Here is a 20,156-nt window from a genome sequence, read left to right on the forward strand (position 1 = left end):
CTGGCAGTGAGTTTGACAGTGCTCTGCTAGCTCATAGCTTTCACAACCGTCCTAATACTTACCAAGATCTGTTGGTCAGCAATTCTAATGCATATGATTTCAGAAAGGGACAGGCTCTTTTCTGTAGCATCTGATATGTCAGTGGGAAAGAATCCAGGGGGAAAAAACCCTCTCAACATAATCAATATGATGGGTCCATTTAGGACATAGCCTACTGGCAAACAGTATGTCCTGTACAATTTGCATCCGAGGGGGGCAATATTCACTAGCCACAGTAATAGAAAGGGGGAGACGTAGCTGCTGTTTAATAATTTGTAGATAGGCTTACTGGCAAAGTAACATAAGTAAGAAGAAGGTTCTGGCAATCATTGTGCAGAGAGAGAGAGAGAGAGCGAGAGAGAGAGAGAGAGAGAGAGAGAGAGAGAGAGATGACCTTTTAAGAAAGATGACAGACTAGACTGTTTGGTCGCAGTGAAACGTAAAAGGCAAAAAAATACTTAATTAGTTGTTTAATTAAAATAAATAGATCAATGCAGTTCGATTAGAACTGCAATTACAATATAGCCTACGATGTAATTACGTGTATGACATTACATATTTTTATTAACAAGTTAATGAAAATAAAATGTAAAATGTGCATTATATCAGCTGACAAAAGATAATTGCATTAAATGCACAAGCTGTTTAATGCTGCTGTCTATCTGTTTGTTTGTTTTTTCATTGGGCTGCATCATTATTTTCCAGAGGAGTTTGTATTTTGACCCAGACAATGTGTTATATTCCTTTATAAAACATTAGTTCTGATATATTCCCACATAAAGGAAACATTTAATGTGTTTCAAAAAATTATTTCTTGAAATGGAAGATCTCGGCCAAAAAGTTTCACCTTCGCACACACAGAGCAGCTTGGAGGACCAGACTGGTATCTCCGCATCCGCGGATGTGGTACCTTCTTGAAGAGCTCGTTTGTTGATAATATTGGAGAAAATGGCGACAGGAGTGAGACAGGAGCTTGCCCAGCTGATGAATTCAAGCGGATCCCACAAGGATCTCGCCGGCAAGTAAGTGTATTTTGTCAACATTAAGGGGATATTGAGTTTCTAAAGGCATTCTCGTTTTCTCCCATTTGGCAATTGTGAAGTAAAGCCCGAACAGATGACTGTACTGTACTAAACTTGCATGCTCTCTACCTGATGTGAAATGCTAGTTAGCTTGATAGCTGGCTAAAAAAACTAGCATTACTCAGAGTCGTTACACCGGTGGTAATCTTAGAATTCAAGTCAGCGTGATGACAATATATTTTTTGCTTACAGAATGTCATTACATCTTATTACAAACGTAGCTGAATGGTGTGTGATGTAGAAAGGCATTGTAAATCCTAAAGTAACAAGTCCAGCTACGTATCAATGAGCTAGGTCTTAGCTTGCTACTTTGTAGGTTAGCTATGCTGGCTGTCCTGTGCTAACCGGCTAGCTATCCTAAACTATCACGACTCTTTCTGATGCTTGCAAGTCTTGACAATTTCTTCTACAGACAGTAGAATAATTAAATGGATATATAATGCAAAACATAATGTTATTCAAGCAGGCTTGATAAAGCCAAAAGTATCGTTGGTGGACTGACACTAGTGTTGACTAGTACTAGCCGGATATTTAGCAGGCTAACGTTTATTACACAACAGCTTTTGGAGCAAAATAGATGCTGATTGGATGTTGTTAAACTAACATATTTTCATGCATGGACTCTTGTTAAGGTTTGTGAGGCATTCTTTACATTACGTTTAATATGTATTAGCCAAATCTACAAATACGACTCTGATTAATCTCATGGTTTATTTTGTGTTACATTGGCTATGGGACATACGTAGTGGTGTTTGAGGCATTGAACGTGGAATGCATAGCATTCAAAGGCACTACAAGTGAAGCAATCTCTTTGTTGGTGATATGTTTAACTTATGTTTCATGTCTCAGCTTGTGTTTCGATATATGGCGTGTATTCTGATGACCAGAAAGGGGTAATTTGGGGATAGTAGAACAGAGGAACTTGAGAGACAAGTTGTGTGGTGCCCATGATCTACACGCAGTTGCATGATCTACACGCAGTTGCCAGTGGTTTTTCACCTAAAGTGTTTTTTGCAGATGAAAAGCATCATTAGATTATATAATTTCAAGCTATTTTAAGTAGGTAGACTAGAGTCATAAGATTGGCTGCTATCTGTAAGTACTCTCACCATTGTTTGTGATCATAGCATAATTGCATTCTTTGTTTCAGATATCGACAAATTCTGGAGAAGGCTATTCAGTTCACAGATGCAGAACAATTAGAATCACTCAAGGCCTTTGTGGAAGCTAGTAAGTACCTTTGAGTGAAGTTGTCCTTTCCTACTTAGGCTGCATCTCTGTATGTTGTGTTTTTATTCTCTTGACAAATTGAAAAAGGTACTGCTGCTTACATGTGTTAATTCAGAGGTATGTACAGTGTCATCATAGAAAAATAATAAACTTGAATACATTAAACAGCAGAATAGGCTTTGTATTGTATGCATTTTCAGAATGTTACTTCAAACTGGATCTTTCGTACAACAGGTTCCTGACGTTTGTTTCTACTATATTTTTTCTATCTCACCCCTCCTCTCTGTAGTGGTCAATGAGAATGTCAGCTTAGTGATCTCCAGACAGCTACTGAGCGACTTCTGCGTACACCTGACCACCCTCCCCGACAGCACGTCCAAGGCCGTCTGCCACTTCACCCTGGAGAAGATCCAACCCAGGGTCATCTCCTTTGAGGAGCAGGTGAGTGGGTGTGGAGATGGCAGCTTTATGCAGCTGCTGCTGCCAAGAGGAGCTGACAGGAATACGTAAACATCCTCTGAGTTTTGGTTGGCCGCACAGCCTATAGAAAAGCTTTAGATCTCTTGAGTCGTATACACTGTACAGTTTCTCTGAGCATAGGTTAAGCGCAAACAAAATCTAGACTACTAAACAAATAGTGCATCAGAGTTTTGACAAACATGGATTATTCCTCCAGAATTGCACACGTTGAGAACTTCTAACTTAGTGCATTTTTGAGCAAAGGTTTTAAAAAAAGCCAATGCACGGCAATCAAGTGAAAGTATTTGACCCAAGATGCAGGGTAGTGTCCATTTTTCATGCATTTTCCCAGATTAAACCAGGTGCTTGCGTTTTCAGGTGGCTTCGATAAGGCAGCACCTCGCCACCATTTATGAGAAGGAGGAGGACTGGAGGAACGCGGCTCAGGTGTTAGTGGGCATTCCCCTTGAAACAGGACAGAAGTAAGTGGATCTGCCACCCACACCCTCACTGTCTGCCGATTGCCCATAGAAGAATTACAGTTCAAAGCATTACAGCTCTAGTTATGAAGGTGTGAAGCTGTATAGATTAGCATCAAGATACAGTGCTGTATAAATGCTTCTGAAAAAAGGGAGGACCTTATTGTTCTAGAGCCAGTGGCTGGCTGGTGTCTCAACTTCTAAAGGAGATAAAGTGTGACAGGGGATGAAAGAGGGAAATATCATGTTGATAAAACTTTAATGTTTTATATTTTCAATTGACTGTAGATGCAGCAGTTGCCTTTATCGTACTCTTTGTAAAATTACTCATTGAGTTTTTTTTTTTTCTTTTTCTTTCTCCTCAGACAGTATAATGTAGATTATAAACTGGACACATATCTTAAAATTGCCCGTCTGTATCTGGAGGATGATGACCCCGTCCAGGCGGAGGCTTACATCAACCGTGCCTCACTGCTGCAGAACGAGTCCACCAACGAACAGCTGCAGGTCCATTATAAGGTATCACAGTTACCCTAATAGCACTAATAGTTGAGTGTTCTGTTTTTCTATTAGATTTTTTTTGTGATCTAATTGTTTGTTTCTGTTTTGATATTTTATTATGATTTAATTGTACAGCACTTTGGTCAACATGAGTTGTTTTTAAATGTGCTTTATAAATACATTTGACTTTGACACTGATAATATTGAAAGTAATGATGCACCACTCGTAAAAAAGGGTGGTTGTATTGGTGACTGTCCCTCCCGAATAGAGACCTACTGAGCGCTATGTTCTGTCAGATCATGTCTGTGAACATGAAAGACCAATAAGCCACAGGTAATAGAGGACATACTGAGGAAAGAAATTGGCTCTTAATTCGTCTGTATAGGTATAGTCTGTACCTATGCATTCATGTTGTCTCATACTGTGACTGTGCATACTTCTACTGCTGAACTATCTGCATAGTAAACACAAACACAGCAGGTGAAAAAAGAAGAAATGTGTCTGAGTCGTGATGAAATAATGGCCGCTAACCATATCACATTGCAGGTTTGCTACGCCAGAGTCCTTGACTACAGAAGGAAGTTCATCGAGGCAGCACAGCGCTACAACGAGCTCTCGTACAAATCCATCGTCCATGAGAGCGAGCGTCTCGAGGCCCTTAAGCACGCACTCCACTGCACCATACTGGCCTCAGCAGGTAAGACTCCACACAGTAGGTCTCTTGTGGTGAATACTGACTCAGGATTCAGAATAAGGACTCCTATACGGATCACCAGGTAGTGCTTATAATTCTTTAGATCAACAGTTAAGAGTCAGCAAGGGTTACTCTGTTGGGGGACGAATAGTAAGGTCCTCCTCATGTAAGGTCAATCAAGGTGGCTCACTGCTAGACCTTTCTTCAATGTTTTGGTGGTGCAATTTTTGGGGCATGGGTAGGACTGATGAAAAGGCCAGTGCCGTGATTGTAGGCTTTGTTGTGTGTGTGTGTGTGTGTGTGTGTGTGTGTGTGTGTGTGTGTGTGTGTGTGTGTGTGTGTGTGTGTGTGTGTGTGTGTGTGTGTGTGTGTGTGTGTGTGTGTGGTGTGTGTGGTGCAGGCCAGCAGCGCTCCCGTATGTTGGCGACCCTCTTCAAAGACGAGCGGTGCCAACAGCTGTCGGCGTACGGCATCCTGGAGAAGATGTACCTGGACCGCATCATCAGGGGTAACCAGCTGCAGGAGTTTGCTGCCATGCTGATGCCTCACCAGAAGGCCACCACCGCAGACGGTACATGCGTAACTTTGGCAGCTTGATATAATACTGTAGACCCATTACCAACTGAAACTCACCTGAGTTATCCTGCTGTTCCCCCTCAGGTTCTAGCATCCTGGACCGGGCCGTGATCGAGCACAACCTGCTCTCAGCCAGCAAGCTCTACAACAACATCACCTTTGAGGAACTAGGAGCTCTTCTAGAAATCCCTCCAGCTAAAGTAAGCTTGTGTCCTTTAATGAAGACTTGCAATAAATGTTTTGTGCTCTGGCTAACTACAGTGCTCACGGTTAACCTCTACAGGTCATCATCTCTTATGAACCCTTAAGGGTGCCTTAACAGCGCTTGCATGGCAAAGACAATGTATACTGTAGAACAATTCGTAATGCGTAAATCATTAGAGATTGGATTTACTGGAGTTTGTGATTCTGCTAGCAATGCTATAGTCTTGTAATGACTTTTTCTGTCCCCACACACAGGCTGAAAAGATTGCCTCACAGATGATCACAGAAGGTCGAATGAACGGATTCATAGACCAAATAGATGGAATTGTTCATTTTGAAAGTGAGATCTGCTTCATCATGTTCATCATCATCATCATGTTTTTCAGTATAGTAATATTTTTAAGACAATATATTGAAGTGATATGATACAAAAGCGGGTTTGATAAAGGATATTCCCATGGCCTCCATATGATAAAAACTGATACTAGAAATTGCAAAATGGTGTTCTCAATGAGTGCTACACAAAATGTGACCTGCTCTATGTACTCTGTAGTGTAGTGTAGAGGTGTTCCAGAGCCCTCCATTGGCTATTGCTAGGAACGCATCTGAGTGTTTAATTATATTTCTTACTTTGTAATGATAGTGCTAGGTTGTTCACCTTGTTATAGTCTGAAGAGTGTCTGGCTGTATTTGTGGCTCTCTTAAGAGCACATACTGACCCCGTCTTCCCTCCCCTCAGCCCGTGAGCCCCTGCCCACCTGGGACAAGCAGATCCAGTCGTTGTGCTTCCAGGTGAACAACCTGCTGGAGAAGATCACCCTGGCGGCCCCTGAGTGGACAGCCCAGGCCATGGAGGCCCAGATGTCCCAATAAGGACCTTTCATCCCCTGTCCCCCTAAGATGCAATTACAGACACACGCTCACAGTCTCGTGTACACACACACACACACACACACGCACAGGAGATAAACAAACAGGAATGGCATATGAGCAAGCTATACGTAACACTTTTGTCCTTCTGTCTCATTTGTTTAAGTGAAGAAAAAAAAACAGGAGCTCTCATCCACTACTCTTTGTCTCCACGGTAAAGTAAGATATTGGTTTAGACACACGCTGGCACTGAGTGACTTGAATAGACATTGGATGTTTTTTTTTTACTGATAACAATGCCCTATGAAGCATCGCTAATGTAAACATCTTGATGGTGAACTCTTCTACATGTGGTCAGATATGTCACGTTATTCCTCAGCCAAATTTGAGAAAATTATGATTTCCAGTTTGCAAAGTCGCCCAGTGCAGGGCTATGGCTAATGGGAAGTTGTTTCGATGCCCTAATGCCTCCAAACGTCTGGCCATCTTGCGCTTATTATTCTCTCTAGTCTAGGAACAACTGGCTTAACGTCTTCGAAAGTGACATCGCTTGGATAGACGCCCATTGATTACATGAAAAATGACTGAAAATGGATTAAACTGATCCTACAACACATACATTTTCAGTCTTATGTTACAATGGGAATATAGCTTGCAATTTAAGTTATAAATGTGTGACATTGCTATTCCACTAAGCCTTGTAAAATGCACAGAGTGGAAAAACGTTGTTCTACGTTCAGTAGTATCTTGCGCTCATCAGTGTTGTCTGTTTTCAAAAATGGACATGGTCTTGGTCAATTTAAACCACATACACACAAAAAAAACAATAAAATGATTTAACTTTTGAACATATGAGTGCTTTCACCTGTTTCAGCTGTGCTTTATTGTATTCATAAGAAACATGCAAACTCTCTGTGAGGCCAATGCTGAAAGGTCCATGAAATTTTGCAAAGCCTGCTTTCAGGAAGCTGTGTCAATCATTTAGCCTTGTCCAGCAAACTGCACTTTGGAACTAAGCCCAAGGTATAATCTGTTGCACTCTTCAAATGAAACACAAGGTGTCGCCCCTTGCTAACTGTAGGAAAACGTGCGCATCATACTGTTGAGGAATAACCTAAACGGCGCCTGTTCCAAACTATATTCTGTGCATTAATCTAACGTCATGCATAATGCTGCGATGTTGGCAAAAACAATTTAAGCTTTTGAAAGATAGGTCTAAACGCTATTGGAGAGAAGTGATGGCATGGTTAGTAAAACTAATCTACACCATCAATTGATAATTAAAGAGTTTCGAAAATTCGGTAACATTTAATGCGGTTGCCGGTTAACAAATTGAGCATTTGAAAATGGCAAGGAAATGGATTGAGGAAAAAAAAAAAAAAAACAGTTGACCTATTATAACTTGATAGTCCCTCAAAAGGTGACCTGATTTTTTTTTTTTTAAATTCAGACAGGTGACATCATCTTATATGAGGTGCAGTGTGAAATTATGTTCTCAACTGCATGAAAGGACAAGCAATACTTTAAGGATGCAGAGGCAATGGATGGTAATTTCTTTACTGTCCCAGACACTGCGCCCAAAATTGTACCCCAAAGTAGCCCCCCCTGATATCACGTGACCTGACATGCGCACTGGTCAGCACATCTGTAATGACGTCAGGTCAAACGAACCTCCCAGTGTGATGCTGCCAATTTGAAGCGGCTCGTCTTGGCTTGAGGCCGGCCGACCTATTAAAGAGGGCTACTTCTGCTCAACTAGCTGTCCTGCATGCAACGCTCCACTGTGTATCTGTGCTAGCTTTTTGCACAAGTAGAAAGGCCAAAGAATTTGCGACAGCCAATAAACAAGCAGACACCTGGATATTGCCGTACATTGAGAGCGATGTGCATGCGAATAAAATGTTTTCTTCGTTAATTTTGAGTAATGTTAATTAACGGATAATCGTTTTGCCAGATCAGTTGATACTGAGTACCTCACCACCGCTTTGAAGGACAGTCACCGTATGTGTAGGCATCAAAGTCAGATGATGGCTTAAGCGGAGAGGAGTGGGGCAGAAGAATAATCTGAACTGAGCTGGGAACTTCAGTGCGGAAGAAGTCTATTGTCTGTCCTCTTCTCTGACTGTCTGGGACAATGAAGATGACGGTAACGATCTGTTTGTAAAGTCTATCTGCACGCCGCTGCCACAGACATTTATTTAGGCTATCTGCCCACAAACAGTAAGAAAAGATTGATGCAGATGTAGCCTAGTGTGTAGGCTACGTTAGACATAATGAAAACTTCCGCTGCTAAATCCTACAGTTAGAGTCATTTGCCCTATCTATCCTGCTCTATAGTCTGTTTGATACAAGTTTGCCACTGTGTCTCTTGTAACGGGCACGAGCGTTTGCGACAGACTAGGTCAGAGTCATCATCTTGCTGGTACATGCATATGTAGCCTATCAACTATATTTTTGATATGTGCATATGACAGATGTTTCAAACAGGACTGTATTTCAGCTACTTAAAATATGAACGTAAAAAAATAACACGAATGGTAGAGTTTGACTTTTGGTGAAGCTTGAAAACCAGACGAGCACTTTGGAACTTTGGAACTGCTCCAGAAGTCAGTGTTGGACTGCATCATAAGAGATAGGGATAAGATGCTTGTAAATTACCACCACAAATACTCAATCATGCATTAAAGCTACCGACACCTACGTCTGTTGTTAATCCAATGAAAGTTTGTAAATCCATTGCAGGCCGTCACAAATCGTTCTTGTCGTTCTTGGGGGAAAAAAGAAAAAAGAAAAGGAAAGAAACAAAGTCTGGACACACGTCAGTGTGTTTGGGTGCCTTGCAAATAGTCTTACTCAGACTACTATTTTATTGTAGCATTTTCGAAGGATTATAGGCTGCAACATTCGTATATAGTCTATAAAACGGAGTGGATTGTAGACATTGTATTGAGTGCGATTGGTGCAGTGGCAGCCAATACTTGCCAGCAGTCTGGGTCAACCACACTTAAGCCAAGTAGATTTAGTTCTGCTGTCTGCGTCTACGACGAACAGAAGTTCTTCCATCAAACCTGATCCACGTTTACGCCCTCTCTGTATTTTGGACGGTTTCGCACAAATGGATCCGTGTAGGAATTTATTACCATGCTGCTTTGTAGACTCTCACAGGATTCCCTTTTATAGATGACTGGGGTTTTTCGTTTGGTGTGTTAAGTGCTGTTGTCTGAAATAGTTATTGGCAAAATATGCGCAAGTCTGGATATCTTCATGTTTCCCTGTTTGTAGATAGTTATTTATTCCTGAAAGCTGTATAATGCCTATGATCATTTTGAATTCATTTCTTATGAAGGTCAACATGAAATTGTCCTCCAAATTCTATGCCTCATCAATATGTTGGAGCTGAAAATTGAAAGCCAATTACGTTTTTGATGAGAGAAGAAGTGGGTACCTTGAGGTATGTTTGCATTGATGCTTTGCTTTCAATTAGTATTCTGAAACTGATTGGTTAAAGTGAAGAGCACTTTCCAGTTGAACTGTACAACACACGCTTAATCAAATTTTTTATGTGAGGTGCTATTACTAATACATGTCAGTATGTACAAAACAACACAGTACTTGAAATCCGTTTGTTTGTAATATGTCAGTGCTACCTTTGGGTTATGGTTTATCAGATGCAATCCCTTCTTTGTCTTTTCCAGCCCAGCAGATGGATAGGTCAAGACAATCTCCCAGTATAGATCTGCTGCTTTGGAATTACTTGAAATAAGCGAACAAGGGTTGTTGTTGTGGTCTTCTCCCCATGGCTGGTGTATGTGCTGGGGCTCGCACAGTCCAGATCTGGAGCTGCCCCCAGTCTGAAGAGCTGTGAAAACGTGGTTGAGACACAAGACACACAGAAGTACAGACCCATCAGCGATCGCCCGGCATGGCTCTGTTATGGTGCAGCACTGGACTGAGCAGATACTTGTAGCCCACCTGTAGCCTCCTACCCCATCCCACCAACCCCCCTCCCCCAACCCCATGTCAGATTTTCTCTAAATTATGGAAATTTTGTGGAAGACGCTGACTTGGATATTGAGCCTAGCAATGGCCGCTTCAGAATCTCAGAACTACAATAGACTCTCGCATAATTATCAAGGTAGGACACTACAGCTTCTCTATGTAATTGAAGGTGCATCTAGTGGTACATATGAGAACTAGTGTTTTTGTCAGGGGAAGACATTTAATATTCAATCATTATCTGCTTGTCAACCTAACTGTTCTTAAAATGGTAAATGGTGCAAGCCAAGTTATAGTACAGATTTCATTACTGTTATTGTCCATTCTGTTACTGTTCTGTTCTGTTCTGTTTTGCTTTGTTATGTTATGCTATGTTATTTTACACTGTCCGTCTCCTTCACCCACATCTTTCTCCCTCTCCTCTCTCCTTTACCTAGAGGAGTTCCTGTCTCGGCTGGATCACTACCAGCTGACGGTCCCTGTCCGGGTCAGTGAGACCGGAGAGTTCCTCAGCTACACTGTGAAGCAGCACCGGCCTGGTCGCCGGCGCCGGGGCACGGAACCAGCACAACCTGTCGTGGAACCCCACGTCTACTACCGCCTGTCGGCGTACGGGAAGCACTTTCACCTTAACCTGACTCTAAACCCCAACCTGGTGTCCAGACACTTCACTGTGGAGTACTGGGGCAAGAATGGACAGGAGTGGCGCCATGCAATGGTTGATAACTGTCATTATGTTGGATACCTACTGGATCAGTATAGCACCACCAGGGTGGCTCTGAGCAACTGCAAGGGCTTGGTGAGTACTAGTGCTGTTTTGGAAAACTTAACAAGAGTGGACTCAGTCAGAGAGTCAGTAGAGATGAAAATGACCCAAGTCACTGGTGTTGTACATGAAGAGCCCTTGGTGTTGGAGTTAGTTGGAACTAAGGATGACTTTTTAATGTTAAAGCTCTACTGCACTGTTATAATAACCATACAGGAGTCCCTTGCGTCTTGGTTCACAATTGCAGTGTTATGTCGACTGGTTAAGTTGTCATTCTCAACTATAGTAAGCAGGTGTAAATGCCGCACCTCCAAACATGAGAGATTTAAATCAGCGTTCACAACTTCTGAAGCCAGCCTGTTGAAGAAGAGTAGTGCTGACAGGGAGCCAGCTCCACGCAGGAATCCCAAGCAGCTCCTGTACTTTAAAATCCCCATGCAGGATTTCAAACCCTGTTTAAAAATGACCTGCCACAGAGCAGAAGCAGCGGCTAGACATTCACTTTGTACTTGTAAAAAAAGCCCGCAGTGGTGTACCTGAGAGTAGTCAGAGTCTCGTCCTGCCGGTCCCTCATCTCACTTCAGCACCCGCAGCCTCATCGTACATTTCATCTGGAGGGGGCCATGAGGGTTTGCTGAGTTAGCATTCTATCATACACACACGTGCGCGCACACACACACACACACACACACACAGACACTTAAAGAGAAAAAGAGGAACGCGGAGAGCCTCAGTATCTGAGTCATTTGGTGTTGTCTTTAGATGTCTCTCCCCAAGAATAACTGGCCATTAGGGATCCTTCCACCACGAGGGTAGCTGCCTTTTGAAAGAATGTCTGTCAGATTCCAGTCCTTGTTTCTACAACACATGAACACAACGCACACACACATACATGTGCACGCATACACATACGCACACACACACATAAATCTTTGGGAATTTAGAGTCACTTCGCCTGGCCCCAAGGCCCGGCCTGAGGCCATTATGTTTCCACAGACACAGGCGCTCGCAGCCACACTAAAAGCCTTAAAGCAACATTCCTGTCGGCTCAACCTTTGACTGGAGGTCAGCATCACCCCCTGTGTCGGTTCATTAACGCTGGCTCACCTTTCTTTGATGCTCCTCAGCGTTGCAGCTGCCAGTGCTGGCATGAGCCAGCGACGCCCCCGCCCCCCCCCCCCCCCCCCTCCCCACACACACCACCATCATCATGACCAACCCCCCCCCCCCCCATACACACACACACTCCACTCCCCATAAGCCCCTTATAATGAACCCCAGAAACTTGCCTTGCCCCACAAACTGCAACTGCATCAAAGAGGCATCACAAGTTTAGGTGCTATGAAAATGACCACTGATAGTTATACAAGGCCATCGAAGCCGTGAGGAGCAATACAATCTATCTTAGCTGGCAGTTACTGCCACATGTGGGACCCCTTGTGCAGACAAGTTTGAGAGCATGCATCCGCAAGTCTGTTAGTTACATAGCTTTCATAAAAATATAGGATTTATGGACAATGACCCATCACTATTTTTTTGTATTTGTTGCTAAGCATGATTCAGCATAAGGTGATCCACCATATCAAACATATACTACAGTATATATGACATCTGGCATAAAAGCCAAACAAGGTGCAAGGCCCCCAACCAAAAAACAAAACAAAAAAAAGCCTAATTCTTAAAGCCAGGCAAGGGCCAGTTTAAATAGTATGAAAAAATACATTATTGTTGTTGTAGCCAAACATATTGGCACCCCACACACAGGAATCATAAATTGAGATAGTCTGCTTTACTTCATTTATTTTAATGAAGCCAAAAATGGAAAAACAATCCCCTGAAACATATCACCGCCATAATCTCTCAACTTGCCAAAAAGCATACTTGAGTACTTTGATTTGTGCACCATGAGGTCAATGTCAAATGTGCTTTTGTTTTCCATGTGTAGCAGTTTATTTTTCCTTTGTCAAGGATTTTAATTGGTTTCATTGTGGTTTTACAGACTCTGAGAAGATGCCAATGTTTTTTATAAACAGAATCTGAAGTACTTTTACAATTTATGTTGCACTGTGAGTGATTAAGGGTACCGCACTGTGTACTTTGGTTAGTTTCCCAGTAATGATAGTGTTGTTCTTTGTATAATTGCTGGTGTGAATGTGATGTACCACTCTGATTTAGGCGGTTTGGTGTTTCAGATGTGTGACTGCAGAGTGTGTGTAATGTACGCAGGGTGACTGTTTGTATTTATTCATCAGGCATGGTCTGCATGACAGAAAATCACTATTATCAGGCATAAATTGTGAAGTAGACACTAGCCTTCAATCCAGCTTTAGATGAGAGTATCTGTAAAGTCACTTATCCCATCTACCAGATAGAAGAATAGTTGATAGATAGTAGGTAGTTGTACAAAGGATATTACAGGAATCAGTATCAATAGAAGAGTACAAGCAGACTGAAGTAGCTGATGCCAGTTGTGTCATATTATGTTGACCTTGTTGTCTGTGATTGCCTGATTATGTTTAACCTCCCGTTTCCAATGTTCTTGTTCTTCTCTACAAGCATGGTGTTATTACAACAGAAGAAGAGCAGTATTTAATTGAGCCATTAAAGAGTATATCCTCCAACAATTCCAGTAAATTAAATCTCGAAGAAGGACAACAGCACGCTATTTATAAAAAGTCTTCCATTCCGTCACCACAAGAGCCCAGTCAAGAGTTCAGTTGTGGTGTTTCAGGTGGGTGAACCTCTTCTACAACTGTCTGTGATGCTACATATAATAGACATCTAGGATGGCGCGTAGACGTTTAGAACATATCTAAACATCTAAGTTTAGGATGATAGTCACATAACAGCGGAGAAACGTACTTACATTGCATATTTGGTTGGGACACAGCAGTTTAGGATGGCACACACAATAAAGGGTAGGAGGCAAAGCTCCCTGCCTCTTGCCATAGTTTAGTGCCTGTGCCATAAACCTCCTCCTCAAATTGCCTGAGTCTCTTGCCTGAGTTTGAAATCAGAAAGCTATGGTGATGGTCTTCAGTGTTTTTTAAACCGTACCATCAGTGTTATTTTTTATGGGCTTCAATTCACAAAGGGAGTAAGAGAAGAGACAGTTGTGCTGGTATTTGGGCCACGGTGCTGTAGGTCACACTGAAGACATGTCATGAGGAGGAAGCCAGCATGCCCAGGCCTGCAGTATCTAATAGCTTTTCCACTAGGCTTCTGAGGCTAACAGGCGGCTCACAATTCAGCACCCCCCACCCTTAGTATTCAGATCAGATCGGCAAGATTTCATAATTAACAAACTGAAGTATCAGATGTATTCATCAGAAATGATTATGCCTTTTCAAATGAGGTCACTGTAAAGTGTACCACCCCTGCATTTTTCTCAGGTGATAACATATGCAGCGTACAGTAGACTTGTAATTATAACGCTAAAATAATAACATGGTTATGTATTTCTGGCAGCTTCAGTGAAAGCCTGTCTTCCTCTGTCTCTCTCTCTCTCCCTCTCTCTAAATCCCCCCGGACTCCTGTCAGACCTCACAAGGAGCAGGACCCCCTGCCCCACCACCCACACAGCCTCTAACGACACCCCTCCTTCGCCGGAGCCCAGCAGCGCAGGTCGGCGGCCCAAACGCTCGGTCAGTTCGGAGCGCTTTGTAGAAACGTTAGTGGTGGCCGACAAAATGATGGTCGGCTATCACGGTCGCAAGGACATCGAGCATTACATCCTCTCCGTAATGAATATTGTAAGTTTGACCCTGCTCTACAGACTCGCTGTTTGCGTTTGTTATGTAAGTTGTGTTAGTTATTCAGTGATCTGACTCAAGCTTAACTAAAGGTTATGAATGTTGTGTACTGTTAACACGATGTTATTACAATGAGTTGTATTCATGTGGATAGTTTAAATAGTTTGAGATACTTGGTGAAAATTGAAGCCCAAGGCCCAAGGAGCATCAAGGCTTTTCTTAAATTAATTTTTTTAAGTTAGAATTGTCAGTGGCCTATGGATGCGTTTTGTCTGACTTTGTGTCTTTTCTTCTTTTTTGGAGGTCAGGTTGCCAAACTTTACCGTGATGCCAGTCTTGGAAACGTTGTGAACATTATTGTAACCCGGTTGATCATCCTGACTGAAGACCAGGTATGTTGACCCTCTACCCATCACAGTGTATACAATGTCAACAAAATAACTTGTATGCTTTGAGTTTGGTTCATAGCACAGAAATGACCATTTGTATACATTCTGTTTTAAAGAATTCTGTACTGTAAATACACAGGATTAATACCGACTCAAGAACCTGCAGGATTTTATGTTGAGAAAATCTATAGAAAGTTTTTTTTTCAGTATCACAATTTATCACTCTGCCATGATTGAAGCAAACTTTGCAGCACTGACTCTGACTGTGACAGTCGTGAGGACCAAGACTTTCATGATAGACTGATGATTCAGTGTTTTACAATGTTCTTTGTTGGTCATAAGCACAACTGTGTAGGCTTTTATTTTTGGTTTAACTCTTATTATCAACCTGAGTGTGACCATTCGGTGTATGCTTTGTTTCAGACAAACCTAGAGATCAACCACCATGCAGATAAGTCTCTTGACAGTTTCTGTAAGTGGCAGAAGTCCATTCTGTCTCACCAAGGAGGAGATGGGAACAGCATTCCAGAGAATGGCATTGCTCACCATGACAACGCTGTTCTTATCACAAGGTAGGTTTTGGTCACCCTGTTTCAATCACATATTTCAAATACAAGTTTTGCTTGAGTCCAGTGCCCAACCAAAGACTGTTCTTTATGGCTGACATTTCCATGAGGTGACATTTTTGAATCTTTATCACACAGTTTTGTGGTATGTGGCATATGTACAGTATATGTGTACTACATTTGAAAAGACTAATTTCAGAAAACAATTGCATTCATTCACAACAGGCTATATTTAACACTGCTTCCCAGACTGCCTATTTAGTGCTAATTTCAGATGAGATGTTGGTCTGATTGCCAGTTTGGCTGCATCATAAAGTAACACTTATCTCATGCTAGAATCACCAGATCCCCTCAAGAGCCCTGACTGATCTAAGCTTAAAAAAATGAAAAACACCTGATCTGGCTGATTAAGCGTTGATAAGATACAATGAGATACTGCTAATGATGTTAAGATAAGAGTATGTTAAGTTCATGTGCCTCTCTTAGTAATGGAGGCTCGTTTTCCAAATAGGCTCGGTCTTGTAGTCACACATCTCACCTTCAAGCCCCTTAAAACTCGTGCGAATGCTCAACTGCGTTCTTTCAAGCATACCAGTCATGCTACAATTTATGGGTGGTAACTGTGTTGTTGCAAAACACTGTCATTACCTGCAATAGGTCTTATTGTTGCCTGGCTGTTTTGGCCACATAACCCTAGCAACTGAAATATATATTCCTGGCCTGTTTTGTCTAAGGGGGTGGTTGTCCTTTTAATGACCCAAAGCCTCACTTCAAATTGTGTAAACCATACTTGTATCAGTCATTAGTTCGCAGTTTTTTGAGTGAGCGTGCTCTCCAAACTTTTTCTTTTCTTTTCTTCTAATGGAATGCAACCTGTGAAGTGCTAGCATGGCTTTGTTCCCATAGGGGAAACGTGCCATATTCCCCTCCGAAGGCCTTAGCCATATCCTAGAGGCTAGAAATTTGTGCATTAGAAAAAAAATCAATTAATCAAATGTTGTTGCGAGCTCTGAAGGATAAAAGATGATCTCTCTCCTGCCTGATCACCTTCCTCTCTTGCATAAAGGTGGTCAGCAGTGGGATGTGAATGTTTCTTTTCTTTCCTTTTCTTTAGTCTTTCCTTCTTTCTTTTTTGTTGTTTGTCTTTCCTTCTTTCCTCTGAGTATTTCTTTCCCTCTGTCTCCTGCATGTTCTTTTTCACAGTCATCTTCCATCTTCCTTTCTGCTGTGAACCTTGTGAGATCCTGGCCGAAGATCACCTCTCACCTCTTGAAGCTCTGCCGAAGCAGAGGAATGGCTTTATTAGCCTTACTTAGCTTGTGTGGGCCCTCGGCTCCTGACTGACGGAGCGGGCTGCCCACTCTGGGCTCCGCCTCATGGGCACGGCCCCTGGGAGCTTCGCCTTGGCGTCCCCTCCATGTGACGCAGGATGACCTGCCTCTCTAGCTTAGGCTGAAGTGCAGGGTGAATGCTATAGCCTTGTTAGGAATGTGAGCCACAGAGACGAAAGGGTGAGAGAGATGGAAAGAGAGAAAGAGAGAGAGACAGACAGAGTGAGAGCGAGAGAGAGAGAGAGAGAGAGAGACAGACAGACAGAGACAGGCAGAGTGAGAGCGAGAGAGAGACAGACAGAGAGAGGGAGAGCACAGCGGGAAATTAAAGAAACTAAATCAAAATAAACAGTTGTCCAAATGAGGTCAAGGCTGGTCGTCCTGGAGACTGTAACTCTTGGTTTTTGGAAGGCATCCACCGCCAAGGCGTGGGGTGCAGGGGACCGAAATTTAATTAGCTCTGTCCTTGCTTTTTAATACATTAAAAGCCTGGGCCGTGATTGGAGTGCTTGTTCTCTTTTAGGAAACAAATGTATTGTTAATGTTTGACATAAGAGCATCATCTGTCTTTCTGTGTGTGTGTGTGTGTGTGTGTGTGTGTGTGTGTGTGTGTGTGTTGTCTAGAAATGGAATGAACTGCATAAATGAATCTGAAATAGAATGCAATATGCTCATTCTGGAAAACTCTGCATAGTTCAGAACCTTTTAAATCCCAAAAAATTGCATGCATGTTTAAGATGTTGAAAATGTACCTCCTGATTGCTTTTGAGGATATCTCCCAACCACACTTAGATTCCTTTTGGATTCCAGACGTGGCAGTAGCAGCATTCAGCACCGCACTGGCAGCAGGAGATAACCTACTGTAAATAAGACAGACAGCAGCTGATCCTGGAACAGACCTAGCCCAGATCTGGTGCAGATCTCAGTTGAATTCAGTTGTATTACTTTATATAGTGCCATTAACAACAGAGATGGTCTCAAAGCTTGTTAAAGAGCTGAAGGCCTAAAAGACCTTAGTGCAGGCACAAGACGACACTGGCAAATGAAAGCCTCCTTTATCTAGTAGATCCCTCTAGATAGGGAGGGTGTAGGTAAACACTCCAGAGAGATAGGCAGAGATGGTGAAGTTATGGACAGGTAGAGAGGGTGAGGTATCAGGTTTGATCTTTCGCCACACCTCTGGAGTTGTGTAGGAGGTGTGGAAAGGTGTGTAGGTTTTGTTGCTGTAGGCAGGTCGCTGCTGCTGTGGTCTTGCTTTTGAGGCTGGAGCCTGAAGCTTGTCCCTCTGGCATCTCATTGTCCTCTTTCTCTCGCTCTCTCTGTCTCTCTCTTTCTCTCTCTCTCTCTCTCTCTCTCTCTCTCTCTCTCTCTCTCTCTCTCTCTCTCTCTCTCTCTCTCTCTCTCTCTGTCTCCTCAGGTATGATATCTGCACATACAAGAACAAGCCCTGTGGAACCTTGGGTGAGTAATGATGTTATAGACTGCTCTGTGCTGCTCTGTTCTGTTTTGGCTTGGCTCCCTGGTGTGTTGAGTTCTGCCTGTTCAGTTTTGTGTGTTGAAACATTTGTGACCGTCTTGAGATGATCCAGTACTCAGATAATCAGACTGTAAAATGACACAAGACCATCCAACACCCCCCCGCCCCTCCCTACCAGACTCTCATCTCTGCTTAAACATTGCAGTTGTGTGCCTCTAGACATCACCCCTCTACATATTGGCCCACTTGAAGCTGCTTTAAGGCAATTCTTCTGTAGAATACTAAAGCTAAGTGCCATTCTGATTGCTATCAATGAAAAAGAAACTCAGTCTTTAGGATGCTCTTGGGATGCTCATAGTCCAAAAGTTAATCTGGCTGCAAATGCATTAACCAATCAGAAAAAAAAGATTTTGTTTATGGACTGCTTATTGTGCTGACTGGATATACTGAACTATAGTAGCCAGGTCAGGGGGAAGTTTGCAAGAACAGCGAACATTGTTTACAGAAGTTTTATCATTACTCCAACAAACAGTACACCTCTAGTGTGGATGTCTTAGGGGATCTCTGTTTCTTGAGGCTGCTTAGAGTTATTCAGGAACAGAGGAAGCACTTATTTATTTTATGAAAAAGGACAGAGAGCTGTGTTTTTTTCTTTTGCCTTTTTTTTGGACTGACAGTGGGGAGCGAAAAAAAATCCCATCTTATCTGTGAGAGAGCGCTTCAGCAGAAACACTATATCTTGGGAGCAATATTGAGACTCCAGGGGTGAATTTTAAACACACTTCACACGCACACACACACACACACACACACACACACACATACACATAATATTGGGACTCCAGGGGTGGTTTGACAGATTGACCGCATTCGTCACATTCCCCCGTTTTCTTTAATTGCCCTGCCATCTGCTTAGCTTCCTCACTGCTCTTTTCTCCCCCCAACACATACACACACACACACACACACACACCCACCCCCACCCCAACATCGCTACACTCTCCCGGAGAGGATCATGATCCCCGGGGTCGCAGCCCTGCCCTCTTAGAGGTCAGAGGTGGAAGGGCAACGTCGGGTGTGGAGATAATGCCACCACGACCCTCAAGTTAGGAAAACAACTTCCAGCAGAGAACCCCTCCCCTCTACACACATCACCTACCCCTCTCTCTTTCTCTTCCCCTCCAGTATTGCCCCTGTCCGCTCCCTTCCTTTGGGCTGTCAGGGCAGTTTTGTTTGAGACGGGGGGTTAAGTGGAGATGATGGAAAGGGTGGTAGGGGTGGAGGTGAGGGGGTGTTGGGGTGGCGAAAGGACAGGGGTTATATGGAAGAGAGAGGGTAAAGGGCCATTCACACCGCCTCCCTATACACACCACGCTGTTTCAGGTCCAATAACGAACAGCAAATTCCAGTTGGGTGGGGGGCGGGTGCCAACAGCTCTAGTTTGAGCCTTAAGGGTGGGGAGGTCAAGAGTTACTCCTTCCTCTGCTTCATGTGTGGAGGTTCTCCATCTTTTTTCTTTTTTGTGAGTCCTTGTGCAGTCACCTTCCATGTACATCTCTTCCCCCTGCTTCTCTTGTGAAGTCAGATGCGTATGGATGTCAGCTCCAGCACATTACCATCAGCCGCTCCTGCTGGGTAGCCTTCTCCAAACAGCTGAAGATGAACTCTGTAAGGATTGTGTGGTGCTACACTCTGCCCTCTGACAGCGTCTGTGTGCTTGAGAGAGAGAGGGATAGAGAGAGAG

General features: G+C 43.0%; 2 protein-coding genes across 3 annotated transcripts in view; both read left to right on the forward strand.

The window, feature by feature from the left end:
• The first annotated feature begins 969 nt into the window (after nucleotides 1-969).
• Nucleotides 970-6,987, forward strand: cops4 (COP9 constitutive photomorphogenic homolog subunit 4 (Arabidopsis)). Its single transcript, XM_080834468.1, has 10 exons — nucleotides 970-1,061; nucleotides 2,272-2,351; nucleotides 2,641-2,792; nucleotides 3,189-3,292; nucleotides 3,655-3,808; nucleotides 4,338-4,488; nucleotides 4,886-5,056; nucleotides 5,146-5,261; nucleotides 5,521-5,605; nucleotides 6,005-6,987. Exons 1-10 carry the CDS (start codon nucleotides 988-990, stop codon nucleotides 6,136-6,138), a joined length of 1,221 nt encoding a protein of 406 aa, XP_080690594.1. The 5' UTR covers nucleotides 970-987; the 3' UTR covers nucleotides 6,139-6,987.
• A 3,186-nt stretch (nucleotides 6,988-10,173) lies between these two features.
• adamts6 (ADAM metallopeptidase with thrombospondin type 1 motif, 6) overlaps nucleotides 10,174-20,156 on the forward strand; it is a gene marked incomplete at both ends in the record, with an annotated part of 47,275 nt that continues 37,292 nt past the window's right edge. The window contains 7 exons of one of the 2 annotated variants that reach the window (XM_080834275.1): nucleotides 10,174-10,270; nucleotides 10,569-10,930; nucleotides 13,454-13,632; nucleotides 14,454-14,649; nucleotides 14,958-15,041; nucleotides 15,462-15,610; nucleotides 18,353-18,396. In XM_080834275.1, the coding sequence (XP_080690401.1) occupies nucleotides 10,174-10,270; nucleotides 10,569-10,930; nucleotides 13,454-13,632; nucleotides 14,454-14,649; nucleotides 14,958-15,041; nucleotides 15,462-15,610; nucleotides 18,353-18,396 (1,111 nt within the window). Of the gene's footprint in view, nucleotides 10,271-10,568; nucleotides 10,931-13,453; nucleotides 13,633-14,437; nucleotides 14,650-14,957; nucleotides 15,042-15,461; nucleotides 15,611-18,352; nucleotides 18,397-20,156 lie in introns of both variants that reach the window. The other variant, XM_080834274.1, reaches the window with a different exon arrangement.

Source organism: Sprattus sprattus, assembly GCF_963457725.1.
Source record: "Sprattus sprattus genome assembly, chromosome: 3".
NCBI classification, from domain to species: Eukaryota; Metazoa; Chordata; class Actinopteri; order Clupeiformes; family Clupeidae; genus Sprattus; species Sprattus sprattus.

Excerpts from the sequence above, each read along its gene's own strand:
- cops4 (XM_080834468.1), top strand. The coding sequence starts at position 988 with ATGGCGACAGGAGTGAGACAGGAGCTTGCCCAGCTGATGAATTCAAGC. Across the intron at positions 4,489-4,885 it reads CACCATACTGGCCTCAGCAG|GCCAGCAGCGCTCCCGTATG; the intron begins GTAAGACTCCAC and ends TGTGTGGTGCAG. Across the intron at positions 5,262-5,520 it reads TAGAAATCCCTCCAGCTAAA|GCTGAAAAGATTGCCTCACA; the intron begins GTAAGCTTGTGT and ends CCCCACACACAG.